Raw genomic sequence first — 17507 nt, 5'->3', positions numbered from 1 at the left:
GATAGATAGGTAGATCAATAGGTAGGTAGGTAGATATAGATCCTCCATGCCAGGCTTGTCTCTGTCTTTTTCACAGTGGTGCCCCTACTCCCATAGAGTATTTTTCACAAAGTAGGTACTCAGTTAGCAATTATTTTTAAGATTTGATATAAGCTGAAATAGTTAAGCTCTGTTTCTGAAGGAAAATTCTTCTTCTGAAAGTCCATGCTATCAACACCAGTAGCATGTGAAGTCAGCAAGCTGAGACAGGGCAGCATCAAGGACCACAAATATGACAAGTTGTCCACATGGTAGCTAATGGGTGGAAAGTAAAGGAAAGCTTTAAGGGGGGGAAGTAATAGTAGGTAGAAGCATACTTACTGCCTTGTTTGTGATTACGGTTGTGAAAGAAATGTTTGTGTGTTAAGGGGTAAGATCTTCTCTGTTTAGTTGGCGATGTGACCATGGAAAAAGTCAACCAAACCAGCAGGGTCTCTGAGTTCATTCTCCTGGGGCTCTCCTCCCGGCCTGAAGACCAGACACCCCTCTTTATCCTCTTCCTCACCATGTACCTGGTCACCATAATTGGGAACCTACTCATCATTGTGGCCATCCACTCTGACCCCCAGCTCCAGACCCCCATGTATTTCTTCTTGAGTTTCCTGTCCTTCACTGACATTTGCTTTACAACAACAGTTGTCCCTAGGATGCTAGTGAACTTCCTGTCAGAGAAGACCATCTCCTATGCTGGGTGTCTGACACAGATGTATTTCATTTATGCTTTCGGCAACACTGATAGCTGCCTTCTGGTGGTCATGGCCTTTGACCGCTATGTGGCCATCTGTGACCCCTTCCACTATGTCACCACCATGAACCACCGCCGCTGTGTCCTGCTGGTGGCCTTTTCCTTCTCACTTCCTCACCTCCACTCACTCCTACACACCCTACTACTGAATCGCCTCATCTTCTGTGACTCCAATGTTATCTACCATTTCTTCTGTGACATCAAGCCTTTGCTAAAATTGTCCTGCTCTTCCACGTTTGTCAATGAAATCATGATAACATCAGAAGGCTCCATTGTTTTGGTGACCCCCTTTCTGTGCATTACTTTCTCTTACATACGAATTTTCATCACAGTTCTCAAGATTCCCTCAGCTGCTGGGAAACGCAAAGCTTTCTCCACCTGTGGCTCTCACCTCACCGTGGTAACTCTCTTTTATGGAAGCATCTTCTATGTTTATTTACAACCCTTGTCCACATACGCTGTTAGAGAGCGTGTGGCAACACTTGCCTACACAGTTTTGTCCTCCATGCTAAATCCTTTTATCTATACTCTGAGAAACAGAGACATGGAAAGGGGCCTGAGGAAGCTGATGGCCAGGGGGAAGTCCTAGCCAGAACCTCTAGGAGCGTGTTCATGAGGGTCTCTGCTCCCCTGGACCCTGTTTCTGCTGGTCAGCAGGCATAATCATATCTGTCATGAACGTTGGGTTGTATCCATGTCTTTACATTTGCAGCCATCAACCACTGAGCCTATTATGATTCAGCAAATGGTTCAAGGTCAGCCAAGTTCCTGGGTTCCAGTTTTCACATTTCTACCTCTCTCTTCTTCTCCAGGAAACCACATCTTTTTCATTCCCCCAAGGGCTGTTGAAACCTCTGTTTTCCACAAAAATTGGTGGAACTAATTCATATCTACTCAATGACTTTGATTCCCTTAGTATCCTTCTTACTTTAATGAACTTTTGTAATCCGTTTGGCTAGCTTTTTCAAGGTCATTACACTAATTTAGGAAGAGAAAGAGATACAGAGAGACAGAAATTGAGAGTTTCCTATATTTGAAACTTCCACAAAAGCAAAGAATATGTCTGCCCTGTCAGTTTATACTTCCTATCACTGATAGGAAGATATTCTGGGATCTGTAGTGAACACAAGCCCAGCTCTTAGACCTGATTAGCTAAATAACTTAGAAGTTCAACACACAACTGAACCTATGAACAGGCCAGTGTGCAAGGGCCAGAGTTGCTTCCGGGTCCTTACCCTGGTCATCTGGTGCTTATCCTTCACAGGCAATCACTCCCCTTCTGACCTCTCTTACCTTCAACTCCCCTTAGAGATCCCTCAATTTCTACCATTCCTACCACTCTGAAGTCTGTCTGCTTCTCAGGGAAAGATTTATTGTAACTACTTAGAATTATTCTCAGTATCTTTTGAAGAGAGACTCAAAGCCCATATGTGAACATTGCAGGCAGATATAACTAGGAGCTTCCAGAACTAAACATAGAGGCTCTGGGATGTAGAGTTATCCAGTGCTACAGGCTTCTGTATACTGTTGTTTTCATTCTTTATTCTCTATTACTGTCTCAGGGATTTTAGTCTTTACTGTATTTTCTATTTTAATATTCTTGCCACTTACTATTGTGTATCATTTCCAAAGATATTACTCAGCAGGTTTCACATGGGGCCTGTGAACCTGAATTTTAATAAGCATCTCCCCCTAAAGAAAACTAACATGGCCTCATGTGAAAAGCTGAATATTTGAAAATTTCTGAGCATTCCTTATCTCTATGTTTTATTTCTAGGACTCGTGTCCTAACGTAATAGTACGTCAAATTATAGAAATGCATGTACACAGACACTTTTGATGACAGCATTGTTTGTAATAGTGAAAAATTAAAAACAATCTAAATGCCCATCAATAGAATAGATAAATGATGGTTCAATTTTTCCGTAGAAATATTAAATATGTGGTCATTTTAAATAATGATGCATATTTCTATCACTGCCCTGAAAAGCAATTATGAATGAAGAGCAAGTTGAAAATAAATGGTTAAGAATAAGCCTGGGAAAAATAAAGGGGAGGGAGGATCAGATGGGAAGATGAACTATGAGAGAGTATGGACTTCAGGAAATGAACTGAGGTTCCTAGAGGGGAGGGGAGTGGGGGGATGGGTTAGACCAGTAATGTATTAAGAAGGGCATGTATTTGTATCTTTAGGGTAAATACCCAATAGTGCAATTGCTGGGTCATAGGGCAGTTCTATTTTCAACATTCTGAGGAACCTCCATGCTGTTTTCCAGAGTGGCTGCACCAGCTTGCATTCCCACCAACAGTGTAGGAGGGTTCCCCTTTCTCCACATCCTCGCCAGCATCTGTCATTTCCTGACTTGTTGATTTTAGCCATTCTGACTGGTGTGAGGTGAGATTCACAGACCTGTACCCCTGGGGATAAAAATATATGTTTATAAAAAATAAAAAGTTAAATTAAAAAAAAAAAAAGAAGGGCATGTATTGCATGGAGCACTTGGCGTTATACACAGGGAATCATGAAACACTACATCAAAAACTAATGATATACAGTATGGTAACTAACATAACATAAAAAGAAAATAATAAACCTGGGTGTTAGATGCAATTAATGGATCATGGATCACTACATCAAAAGCTAATGATGTACTGTATGGTGCCTAACGTAACATAATTTAAAAAAAGAAGAAGAAACCTCCTTTGAAAAAGAATAAACCTATTAATAAATGATGGTTTTGATGAAGACATATCTTAAAAGAAGTTGCTGTGGCTGATAAAATACTTAATAATAAATATTTTAAGAGTGTATGTATATATAATGCTTAAGTAATATATAGTCAGTAAAGAAATCTCCCATTGAATATGGTTTATTCTAGGAGATGACATGGAATAGAAAAGGAGATGATGTTTGTTTTTAGCTTCTACATATCTGGAATATTTGAATTTATTAAAATGGGACATATATTTTTTGTAGAACTAATCACTAAGTAAAATGTAATAGAAGATATTGCTCTGTTGTTCATATCATTTACTTTCATTTCAACAGAAATATATCATGTTAGAGCTCCTAGTGGTGCAGTCAGTTAATTGTCTGACTCTTCATTTTGGTTCAGGTCATGATCTCAGAGTCCTGGAATCGAGCCCCATGTCTGGCTCCATGGTCAGCATAGAGTCTGCTAGGGATTTTCTCACCCTCTGCTCTTCCCCCTGCTCACTCTCTCTCTCTCTGTCTCTCCCTTTCTCTTTCTAAAATCAATAAATTAAATAATTTTTTAAAAGAATATCACCAGTTCTTTTTTTTAAAGATTTTATTTATTTATTTGACAGACAGAGATTACAAGTAGACAGAGAGAGGAAGGGAAGCAGGCTCCCCGCTGAGCAGAAAGCCTCATGTGGTCCATATACACTACAGAGTATTATGCCTCCGTCAGAAAGGACGAATACCCAACTTTTATAGCAACATGGACGGGACCAGAAGAGATTATGCTGAGTGAAATAAGTCAAGCAGAGAGAGTCGATTATCATATGGTTTCACTTATTTTTGGAGCATAACAAATAGCATGGAGGACATGGGGAGATAGAGAGGAGAAGGGAGTTAGGGGAAATTGGAAGGGGTAGTGAACCATGAGAGACTATGGTCTCTGAAAAACAATCTGAGGGATTTGAAGTGGTGGGGGGCTGGGAGGTTGAGGTACCAGGTGGTGGGTATTATAGAGGGCACAGATTGCATGGAGCACTCGGTGTGGTGAAAAAATAATGAATACAGTTATGCTGAAAAAAAAAAAAAAAGGAATGGATGCTCATTAACCTCCAAGTGTTCGAGTTCTGTCCGAATTTCCTCTTGTGATTGAGATCAAGCTTCAAAGCATTGGGATCTGAAAATATGCAAGGAATAAGCCCAATCTTTTGGTACCATTTGAGACCTGATTTGTGACCCAGTGTGTGATCTCTTCTGGAGAATGTTTCATGTGCACTCAAGAAGAATGTTTATTTTTCTGTTTAGGAGGAAGGCTCTGTATATATCTCTGAAGTCCAGCTGGTTCAGTGTGTCATTCAAAGCCCTTGTTTCCTTTTTGGTCTTCTGCTTAGGTGATCTGTCCATTGCCGAGTGGGGTGTTAATTTCCCCTACTATTATTGTATTATTATCAATGTGTTTCTTTAATTTTGTTATTAATTGGTTTATATAATTGGCTGCTCCCAAGGAAGGAGCATAAATATTTACAATTGTTAGATATTATTATTATTATTATTATTTTCAGTTAGACCAAGCTAACCTTACAGTTAGCACAAGCTAACCTTACACCTAAAGGACCCGAAGAAAGAACAGCAAATAAAGTGTAAACCAAGCAGAAGAAGAGAAATAATAAAGATTAGAGCAGAAATTCAATGAAATGGGATCCAGAAAAACAGAATAGATCAATGAAACTAGAAGCTGATTCCTTGAAAGAATTAATAAGATTGATAAATCTCTGGCCAGAATGACCCAAAGGAAAATAGAAAGGACCCTAATCAATAAAATCATGAATGAAAAGTGAAAGATCATGACTAACACCAAGGACATAGAAACAATTTTTAGAAATTACTCCCAGCAACTATATGCCAACAAATTAAGCAACCTGGAAGGAATGGATTCATTCCTGGGAACTTATAAACTACCAAGACTGAAACAGGAAGAAATCAACAATCTGAATAGACCAGTAACAAAATTGAAGCAGTAATAAAAAACCTCCCCTATAATAAGAGTCTATAGACAGATGGCTTCCCAGGAGAATTCTACCAAACATTTAAACAATAAATCAGGGGCACCTAGATGGCTCAGTGAGTTAGGCTGAATTTAGTGTCATTGCATTTCCTGTAAAGTCACTGTTTTTGTATATTGTGTCTGTTTCTTTCTGGTCTATTTATTTTTGGGATCTGTCTTTGCTTACAGGATCCTCTTTAATATTTTTGCAGGGCTGGTTTAGTGATGACATATTCTTTTAGTTCCTGTTCATCCTGGAAACTCTTTATCTCTCTTTCCATTCTAAATGAGAGCCTTTCTGGATAAAGTCTTCTTGGTCTGGATAAAGTCTGCATGTTTTTCTCATTTAGTACCTTGAATATATCATGCTGGCCCTTTCTGGACTGCCTGTTCTCTGTTAATAAGTGTCCTGCCAGTCTAATGTTTCTACCCTTGTATGCCAAGGATCTCTTGTCTCAAGCTGTTCTCAGGATTTTCTATTTATCTCTAAAATTTGCAAGCTTCATTATTATTTGTTGGGGCATTGGTCTATTTTTATTGATTTTGAGGGGGGTACTTTGTCTCCCCAGACTTGAATACTTATTTCCTTCCCCACATTAGGGAAGTTTCCACGATGTTTTGCTCAAATATACATTCTGTCCCTCTCTTCCTCTTCCCCTGAGAACCCAATTATTCTAATATTCCATATTCATTTATGGTATCACTGATTTCTCAAAGCCTCCTTTCATGATCCATTAGTTGTTTTTCACTCTTTTCCTCAGTTTCCTTACCTTCCATCATTTTGTCTACTATGTCACTGACTTTCTCTGCCTCATTCATCCTAGTAGTTAGAGTGTCTATTTTAGAGGGCATCCCAGTTAAAACATTTTTAATTTCAGCCTGATTAGATTTTAGTTCTTTTATTTCTGCACTAAGGGTTTCTCTAGCGTCTTTTAGGCTTTTTTCCAAGCCCAGCTAGTATCTTTACAATTTTATTCTGAATTCTAATTCTGACATCTTACTTATACCCATATCAATTAACTCTATGGCAGAGATTACTTCCAATTATTTCTTTTGTTGTGAAATTCTCCTTCAAGTCATTCTGCCCAGAGAAAAATAGATGAATGAGAGAACAAAATAAAAAATATCAACCATGACTCTAGCAAAATATACACTAGACAAATAAAAAGAGATTAGAAACCAAAAAAGAAAAAAAATTGAAAAAAGAATATAATCTCACAGGTGGACAGAACAGGATCACACACTTTGTCCTGCATGTACATGTTGAAGACACTAGATCCCAAAATTTAATGAAAGAAAAACATAGATAGATAGATGAAACTGAATACAGTGAAAGGAGTCCGAAAATGAAGAATATAACTATAAAATGTAAATGTAAAAATGAAAACTCAAAAAGATTTAATAAAGAGTTGACAAGATAAATAGTTGAAAAGTGAAAAAAGAAAAAATGAAAAAGAAAATTTTAAACGGAAAGACAAGAATCATGAGAAAAGGAGGGCAAGATGGCGGGGGAGTAGGAGGAGGCGCCTTTTCACCTGGTACCCCAAAGTGAGCTTTTACCTACCAAAGAACTCCGATCACCCATGGAATCAGCCTGAGATCAGAATTATACACGTTTGGATCTCTACAGGGGCAGAAGACGCCAGTGGGTAGGTAAAGCGGAGTGGGAACTGCGACTGATATCGGAAGATAAACAAAAGGCAGAGGGAGCCACCAGAGGTGACCGGTTGGAAAGTAATACCCCAATACGAGCAAGAGTGCCCTGCGTCTGGGGACCAGCATTAACTTGGAGACTGGTTGAAAGCACTCCAAAAGAGCAAAGGATCGCGGGGGGGAAATTGTGGGAATCAGGGTGGCTAGGGACAGGGGCTTAAGTCCCCGGTCCCAGGACAGCCTCCCCGGCGCTGAGGCAGAGAGAGTGCGGCGGAGAAACCAGCTCTTGGTCCCTAAGCCGCCAGCGCGCCCGAGAATGCGTGGGTTCTAGTTCCTGTGAGGGGATGGGAGCCACGCCGGTCGGCAGAACGCGCGAGCCCTACCACAAAGCTTGAGATATGCACGCCAGTCCCTCATGCTCCCCTGAGTTACAAAGGCCCGGCCGGCGCTCTTTGACCCGCGCCATTGTTTCAAAGCCTAAGCCACGTGCCCCAAACTCACCCCTGACAGGGCTGCGCAAAAGCCCAGCCTGGTGCTTACAGACCAGCACCCCGTTCTCAGTGCCCGAGACACGCGCCCGACCCATAGCTGCCTCTGAAAGAGGCGCGCGCAAGCCGGGCACTCGCAGCCCGGGCACTCGCAGCCCGGGCCAGCCGCAAAATCTCAGTGTGCGATCGCTGCTTGGAACCTCTCTGGCGGTCGGGAGCTCCCAGACAGCTGCCACTGCCTTGGCTTTGGGTACAAGCAAAAGATCCTGCGCCCCCAGGGTCTGCAACTTGGAACCTGCTCTGCCAGAGGCCAAGGGGGAACTTACTTAGGCTCTGCACCCAGACTGTGGCTTCTCTCTGAGAGGGAGATCAGGGTGCGGTTTGTTTTCCTCTAAAACTACAAAGACCATCAAAGGCGGTCAAGGTGAGAGGAAAAAAAAAATGTGAACAAGCATAAAAACCGCCAGAGAACAAAAGCCTGAAAAAAAAAAAAAAAAAAAAAAAAACAGTTTCCTCAGAGCCCACCCCTTTGAGGGGGGCAGGAGGACTTAACTCAGGAAACATCAGTGACTGACAACCCACGTGGCAGGCCCCTCCCCCAGAAAACAAACCAAGAAAGAAAAAAAAAAATTCAAGAGAACAACCACTACTATAGGAAAACTTGTATTGTTCACTCGTTCCCACTATTCTGGTTCTTTTTTTTTTTTTTTTTTTTTTTTTTACACATAGGTAATTTGTTTAACCTATTTACCATCACAGCGAGTTGTATAGTACATCAAATTCCATAATACCTTTCTAACCTGAACTTTTTGATACATACACCTATGTTTTTCTTTTCCATTTTTATTCTTTGAATTCCTTTTTTTAAATTTTAGTTTAGTTTAGTCTAGTTTATTCCTTTTTATTTTTATTCTATAATATCCATATAGAGTTAAACTTCAAAGTAATCCCGTTTCCCCAATCAATACTACCCCTATAGGTAAACCAATTTTTAATCCCCTTTATCTTAGGAAAGTTCAGTCCTTTAACAAAGATATCAAGATACATCCAGAAAGAATCAAAACAACCTTTCTGGCACACACTGAGAATTTATAAGAACTCTCCCATCTTCTTCCACCAGTGTTTCTGTGTTTTTTGTGTTTGTCCTGATAGCATATAAATTTTACACTTGTGGTTCTTTTTGACGAGGTTCTTTCTTTATTTGCATATATTTTTTTTTTCTCTTGTCATATACTTATATCAGTCTTTTTATCTCTTTTTGTTTGTCTACTTCATAAATCTTACCTTGGGGTGAACCTTCTTTTTCATCTTCCCTTTCTTTCCTGTCTCTCTCTCTCTCTCTCTCTCCCTCTCTCTTTTTTTTCTTCTTTTCTTTTATTTCTTTTTCTTTTTCTTTTCTTTTGTCTCTCGTTTGGGTGGGGAATCCTGATTGCTCAGAAGTGTTCCAGGGTGCACCTTGACTGCACCACAGTTGATACATCCAGCTACATCTGTTCAGTCATCTCCCACTAAAATGACTAGGAGGAGGAATGCCCAACAGAAGAAAAATACAGAGGATGGACCTTCTGTAACAGAGCTAACGGCTATCAACATAGACAATATGTTGGAAAGAGAATTCAGGATAAAAATTATCCAGGCAATAGTTAGGTTGGAGAAAGCCATGGATGACCAAACAGAACTGATTAGGGCCGAACTGAAAGCGACCAGACAGGATGTTCACAATGTTAGGTCGGAGCTTAAAGCTACCAGGGAGGAGGTTCACAATGCTCTCAATGAGTTCCAATCTAATCTAAACTCTTTCAAAGCTAGGGTAACTGAGACAGAAGATAGAATTAGTGATCTGGAGGACAAACAGATAGAGAGAAAGGATCAGGAGGAAGCCTGGAACAAACAGCTTAGAAACCACAAAAACAGAATCAGGGAAATAAATGATGTCATGAAGCATTCCAACGACAGAATTATTGGAATCCCTGAAGGGGAGGAGAAAGAAAGTTCATGTACTAGAGGCTGAATGGTCTCCACCTAAGATTATACATTCCAAAAAAACATCACGACACCTGATAGTCAAATTGAGGAATTATAATTGTAGGTATAATCTCTTGAAAGCCGCCAGGGCAAAGAGGCTCCTTACTTACAGAGGGAAGCCCATCAGAATAATGTCAGACCTCTCCACAGAGACCTGGCAAGCCAGAAGAGGCTGGCAAGATATATTCAGGGCACTAAATGAGAAGAACATGCAGCCAAGAATACTTTATCCAGCAAGACTGACATTCAAAATGGAGGGAGAGATAAAGAGTTTTCAAGACCGGCAAGGCTTAAAAGGCTATGCAACCACCAAGCTGATACTGCAGGAAATATTAAGGGGGCTTCTTTAAAGGAGGAAAAAGCCCAAGAAGAGCATTGAACAGAAATATAGCGACAGTCTACAGAAAGAAAGACTTCAAAGGTAACTCGATGTCAATAAAAACGTATCTATCAATAATCACTCCCAATGTGAATGGCCTAAATGCACCCATAAAATGGCACAGGGTTGCAGATTAGATGAAATGTCAGGACCCATCCATATGTTGTCTACAAGAGACCCACTTTGAACCTAAAGATACACCCAGACTGAAAGTGAAGGTATGGAGAAGCATCTTTCATGCCAATGGGCCTCAAAAGAAGGTTGGGGTAGCGATTCTCATATCAGATAAATTAGACTTCAAACTAAAGACACTAGTCAGAGATACAGAAGGACACTACATAATCCTTAAAGGGACTATCCGCCAAGATGATCTAACAATTGTAAATATCTATGCTCCCAATATAGGAGCAGCCAATTACTTAAGAAAACTGTTAATCAAGATAAAGAATCATATTGATATGAATACACTAATCATAGGAGATCTTAACATGCCTCTCTCAGAAATAAACAGATCATCGAAGCAGAAAATCAATAAAGAAACAAGAGCATTGAATGACACATTGGACCAGATGGGCCTCATAGATATATACAGAACATTCCACCCTAAAACAACAGAATACTCATTCTTCTCAAGTGCACACGGAACCTTCTCCAGAATACATCACATATTGGGTCACAAATCAGGACTCAACTGATACCAAAAGACTGAGATTATTCCCTGCATATTCTCAGATCACAATGCTTTGAAACTGGAGCTCAATCACAAGGAAAAGTTCAGAAGGAATTCAAACACCTGGAAGCTAAGGACCACCTTGCTTAAGAATGCTTGGATAGACCAGGAGATCAAGGAAGAACTGAAACAATTCATAGAAACCAATGAGAATGAAGACACTTCGGTCCAAAACCTATGGGATACAGCAAAGGCGGTCCTAAGGGGAAAATACATAGCCATCCAAGCCTCCCTCAAAAAAATTGAAAAATCCAGAACACACCAGCTGTCTCTACACCTTAAAGAACTGGAGAATCAACAACAAATCAAACCAACTCCACACATAAGAAGGGAAATCAAGATTAGAGCTGATATCAATGAGGTAGAAACCAGAGATACAGTAGAACGTTTCAATGAAACTAGAAGCTGGTTTTTTTGAAAGATTCAATAAGATCGATAAACCATTGGTCACACTAATCCAAAAGAGAAGAGAGAAAGCCCAAATTCATAAAATTATGAATGAAAAGGGAGAGATCACAACGAACACCAAGGAAGTAGAAACAATCATCAGAAGTTATTATCAAAAGTCATATGCCAATAAACTTAGCAACCTAGAGGAAATGGATGCATTCCTGGAAAAATATAAACTACCAAAATTGAACCAGGAAGAAATCGACAACCTGAATAGACTGATATCTAATAACGAGATTGAAGCAGTGATCAAAAACCTCCCAAAAAACAAGAGGCCAGGACCTGACGGATTCCCTGGGGAATTCTACCAAACCTTCAAAGAAGAAATAACACCTATTCTCCTGAAGCTGTTTCAAAAAGTTGAAGCAGAAGAAAAACTTCCAGACTCTTTCTATGAAGCCAGCATTACCCTGATCCCCAAACCAGGAAGACCCTACCAAAAAGGAGAATTTTAGACCAATATCACTGATGAATATGGATGCTAAGATTCTCAACAAGATCCTAGCCAACAGGATCCAACAGCACATTAAAAAGATTATCCACCATGATCAGGTGGGATTCATCCCTGGGTTACAAGGATGGTTCAACATTCACAAATCAATCAATGTGATACAACAAATTAATATGAGAAGAGAAAAGAACCACATGGTCTTCTCAATTGATGCAGAAAAAGCATTTGACAAAATCCAGCATCTGTTCCTGATTAAAACGCTTCAAAGTATAGGGATAGAGGTAACATTCCTGAACTTCATCAAATCTATCTGTGAAAGACCCACAGCAAATATCATCCTCCATGGGAAAAAGCTTGCAGCCTTCCCGTTGAGATCAGGAACAAGACAAGGATGCCCACTTTCACCACTCTTGTTCAACATAGTATTAGAAGTCCTAGCAACAGAATCAGACAAGAAAGAGTAATAAAAGGTATCCAAATTGGTAATGAATAAGTCAAACTATCTCTCTTCGTAGACGACATGATTCTTTATATGGGAAACCCAAAAGACTCCACCCCCAAACTACTAGAACTCATACAGCAATTCAGCAACATGGCAGGATACAAGGTCAATGTGCAGAAATCAGTGGCTTTCTTATACACTAACAATGAAAATACAGAAAGGGAAATTAGGGAATCGATTCCAGTTACTATAGCACCAAGAACCATAAGATACCTGGGAATAAACCTAACCAAAGAGGTAAAGGATCTGTACTCGAGGAACTACAGAACACTCATGAAAGAAATTGAAGAAGACACAAATAGATGGAAGACCATTCCATGCTCTTGGATCAGAAGAATAAACATTGTTAAAATGTCTATACTGCCTAGAGCAATATATACTTTTAATGACATTCCGATCAAAATTCCACTGGTATTCTTCAAAGAGCTGGAGCAAATAATCCTAAAACTTGTATGGAATCATAAGAGACCCCGATCGCTAAGGAAATGTTGAAAAACAAAAATAAAGCTGGGGGCATCACGTTACCTGCTTTCAAGCTTTATTACAAAGCTGTGATCGCCAAGACAGCATGGTACTGGCATAAAAACAGACACATAGACCAGCGGATCAGAGTAGAGAGCCCAGATATGGACCCTTAACTCTATGGTCAATTAATCTTTGACAAAACAGGAAAAAATATACAGTGGAAAAAAGACAGTCTCTTCAATAAATGGTGCTGGGAAAACTGGACAGCTATATGTAGAAGAATGAAACTCGACCAATCTCTTACACCATACACAAAGATAAACTCAAAATGGATAAAAGACCTCAACGTGAGACAGGAATCCATCAGACTCCTAGAGGAGAACATAGGCAGTCATCTCTTTGATATCAGCCACAGCAACTTCTTTCAAGATATGTCTCCAAAGGCAAAGGAAACAAAAGTGAAAATAAACTTTTGGGACTTCCTCAAAATCAAAAGCTTCTGCACAGCAAAGGAAACAGTCAAAAAAACAAAGAGGAAACCCACGGAATGGGAGAAGATATTTGCAAATACAGTACAGACAAAAGGTTGATATCCAGGATCTATAATGAACTCCTCAAACTCAACACACATGAAACAGGCAAACATATCAAAAAATGGGCAGAAGATATGAAGAGAGACACTTCTCCAATCAAAACATACAAATGGCTATCAGACACATGAAAAAATGTTCATCATCATTAGCCCTCAGGGAGATTCAAACTAAAACCACATTGAGATATCACCTTACACCAGTTAGAATGGCCAAAATTAGCAAGACAGGAAACAACATGTGTTGAAGGGGATGTGGAGAAAGGGGAACCCTCTTCCACTGTTGGTGGGAATGCAGGTTGGTGCAGCCTCTTTGGAGAACAGTGTGGAGATTCCTCAAGAAATTAAAAATAGAGCTTCCCTATGACCCTGCCATTGCACTCCTGGGTATTTACCCCAAGGACACAGATGTCGTGAAAAGAAGGGCCATCTGTAACCCAATGTTTATAGCAGCAATGGCCACGGTCGCCAAAATATAGAAAGAACCAAGATGCCCTTCAACGGACGAATGGATAAGGAAGATGTGGTCCATATACACTATGGAGTATTATGCCTCCATCAGAAAGGATGAATACCCAACTTTTGTAGCTACATGAATGGGACTGGAAGAGATTATGCTGAGTGAAATAAGCCAAGCAGAGAGAGTCAATTATCATATGGTTTCACTTATTTGTGGAGCATAACAAATAGCATGGAGGACAAGGGGTGTTAGAGAGGAGAAGGAAGTTGGGGTAAATTGGAAGGGGAGGTGAATCACGAGACACTATGGACTCTAAAAAACAATCTGAGGGGTTTGAAGTGGCAGGGGGGTGGGAGGTCAGGGTACCAGGTGGTGGGTATTATAGAGGGCATGGATTGCATGGAGCACTGGGTGTGGTGAAAAAATAATGAATACTGCTTTTCTGAAAATAAATAAATTGAAAAAATTTAAAAAAAAAGAAGACCCATAAATCTGTTGTTTAAAGACTCAGTTTAGATTCAAAGACACTTCCAGAATGAAAGTGAGGAGGTGGAGAGCCATTTATAATGCTAATAGACATCAAAAGAAACCTGGAATAGCAATTCTTACATACATCAGACAAACTAGCTTTTTTTTAAAAAAAAAAATAGTTATTTTAAATGACAAACTAGCTTTTAAGCCAGACTGTAATAAGGGATGAAGAGGGACACTGTATCATAATAAAAGGGTCTATCCAATAAGAAGATGTACAGATTGCAAATATTTATACTCCTGCTTGGGAGCAGCTAAATATATAAAACCACTAAAAATAAAATTAAAGAAACAGATTGATAATAATACAATAATACTAGGGGACTTTATCACCCCACTCAAAACAATGGACAGATCCTCTAAGCAGAAAATCAACAAGGAAACAAGAGGTTTGAATGACACACTGAACCAGATGGACTTCACAAATGTATAAGGAGCATTCCATACTAAAGCAACAGAGTACTCATTCTTCTCAAGTGTGCAAGGAACATTCTCCAGAATAGATCACATACTGGGTCACAAATCAGATCTCAATGGTACAAAAAGATAGGGATTATACCATGTGTATTTTCAGATCACAATGATTTAAAATTTGAACTTGATAAGAAAAAATCTGGAAGGAACACAAATACCTGGAGATTAGGAGCATCCTACTAAAGAATAAATGGGCTAACAAAAAAATTAAAGAAGACTTTAAAAATATGTGGAAACAAATAAAAATGAAAACAATATTTCAGAACCTTTGGGATTCAGCAAAGGTGGTCCTAAGAAGGAAGTGTATAGCAATACAGGCCTTTCTCATGAAGCAAGAAAAGTCTCAAATACACAATCTAACCTTACACCTAGAGGAGCTAGAAAAAGAACAAGTAAAGCCTAAATCCAGCAAAATAAGAGAAATAGGAAAGATTAGAGTAGAAATCAATGATACAGAAAAAAACAAACACACAGTAGAACCAAACAACAAAACCAGGCACTAGTTCTTTGAAAGAATTAATAAGATCAATAAACGCCTAGCCAGACCTATCCAAAAAAAGAGAGAGAGAGAGAGAGACAAAGAAAGGACCCAAATAAATAAAAACATGAATGAAAGAGGAGAAATCACACCAACACCAAGGAAATACAAACAATTACAAGACACTGTTATGAGCAATTATATGGTAACAAACCAGGCAATCTGGAAGAAATGGATACATTCCTAGAAACATATAAACTACCAAAACTGAACCAGGAAGAAATAGAAAGTCTGGAGAGACCCATAACCAGCTAGGAAATTGAAGCAGTTATCAAAAACCTCCCAAAAAAAAGAGTCCAGGGCCAGATAGCTTCCCAGGGGAATTCTACTAAACAATTACAGAAGAAATAATACTTACTCTACTGAAGCTGTTTCAAAAAAGAAAAACTTTCAAACTTGTTCTACAAGGCCAGAATTACCTTGATTCCAAAACCAGACAAAGACTCTGTCAAAAAGGAGAATTACAGACCAATATCCCTGATGAACATGGATGCAAAAATTCTCACCAAGTTACTAGCTAATAGGGTCCAACATTGTATCAAAAGTATTATTAACCACAACCAAGTGAGATTTATTCCTGGGATGCAAGGGTGGTTCAACATCCATAAATCAATCAATGTGATATACTGCATTAACAACAACAGCAAAAAAGACAAGAACCATATGATCCTTTCTAAGTATTCAGAAAAAGCATTTGAAAAATACAGCATTCTTCTTAAAAAAAAAAAAAAACTCTCAGCAGGGTAGGAATAGAAGGAACATACCTGAATATCATAAAAGCTACATATGAAAAACCCACAGTGAATATCATTCTCAATGAGGAAAACTGAGAGCTTTTTCCCTAAGGTCAGGAACATGACAAAGATGTTCACTCTATCATTGCTGTTCAATATAGTACCAGAAGTGCTAGCATCAGCAATCAGAAAACAAAAAAATAAAAGAAAAGGCATCTAAATCAGCAAAGAAGAAATCAAACTTGTTCCCTTCACAGATGACATGATACTCTATGTAGAAAACCCAAAAGACTCCAGCAAAAAATTGTTAGAAGTGATACAGGAATTCAGCAAAATGGAAGGATATAAAATCAAGGCATAGAAGTCAGTTGCATTTCTGTACACTAACAACGAGGCAGAAGAAAGAGAAATCAAGGAATCAATCCCATTTACAATTGCACCAAAAACCATAAGATGCCTAGGAATAAGCCTAACCAAAGAGGTAAAGGATCTGTACTCTGAAAACGATAGAACACACACACACACACAAATGGAAAACCATTCCATGCTTATGGATTGGGAGAATAAGCATTGTTAAGATGTCTATGCTACGCAAAGCAATCTACACATTCAATGCAATCCCTATCAAAATGCCATCAACATTTTTCACAGAGCTGGAACAAATAATCCTACAATATGTATGGAACCAGAAAAGACCCCAAATAGCCAAGGGAAGGTTGAAAAAGAAAACCAAGCCTGGAGGCATCACAATTCCAGACTTCAAACTGTGTTACCATTGGTGCTGGCACAAAAACAAACACATAGATCAATGGAGCAGAATAGAGAACCCAGAAATGGACCCTCAACTCTATGGTCAACTAATCTTCAACAAAGCAGGAAAGAATATCCAATGGAAAAAAGGCAGTCTCTTCAACAAGTGTTGGGAGAATTGGACTGCCACATGTAGAAGAATGAAACTGGACCATTCTCTTACAACATACACAAATATAAACTCAAAATGAGTGAAAGTCCTAAATGTGAGACAGGAATAAAAGTCCTAGAGGAGAACACAGGCAGCGCCTCTTTGATCTCAGCTGCAGCAACTTCTTACTAGACATGTCTCCAAAGGCAAAAGAAACAAAAGCAAAAATGAACTATTGGAACTTCATCAAGATCAAAAGCTTCTGCACAGCAAAGGAAACAGTCAACAAAACAAAGAGGCAACCCACAGAATGGGAGAAGATATTTGCAAATGGCATATCTGATAAAGAGTTAGTATCCAAAACCTATAAAAAACTTACCAAGTTTGAACTTGGGTGGCTCATTCAGTTGCATCTTCCTTTGGCTCAGGTCATGACCCCAGGGTCTGGGGATCGAGTCCCACCTCTGGGGGTCCCTGCTCAGTAGAGAATCTGCTTCTTCCTCTCCCTCTGCTCCTACCCCCTGCTCATGCTCTCTCTCTCTTTCTCACACTCACTCTCAAATAAATACATACAATCTTTTTTAAAAAACTGAAAAAAAGAACTTATC

At 39.3% G+C, this 17507-nt stretch overlaps 1 protein-coding gene and 1 long non-coding RNA gene across 2 annotated transcripts in view; one reads left to right on the top strand and one right to left on the bottom strand.

Annotated features, from left to right (window-relative positions):
• The window catches only part of LOC309846545, a 762900-nt gene that overhangs the window by 489652 nt on the left and 255741 nt on the right, over positions 1–17507 (bottom strand). The gene's annotated exons all lie outside the window — the stretch shown is intronic.
• Positions 444–1373, top strand: LOC309846271 (olfactory receptor 1L8-like; the record flags this gene model as incomplete). Its single annotated transcript, XM_082695142.1, has 1 exon — positions 444–1373. One exon carries the CDS (start codon positions 444–446, stop codon positions 1371–1373), a length of 930 nt encoding a protein of 309 aa, XP_082551268.1.

Source organism: Mustela nivalis, assembly GCF_964662115.1.
Source record: "Mustela nivalis genome assembly, chromosome: 13".
NCBI classification, from domain to species: Eukaryota; Metazoa; Chordata; class Mammalia; order Carnivora; family Mustelidae; genus Mustela; species Mustela nivalis.
This window is presented reverse-complemented; position numbering and strand designations above follow the sequence as displayed.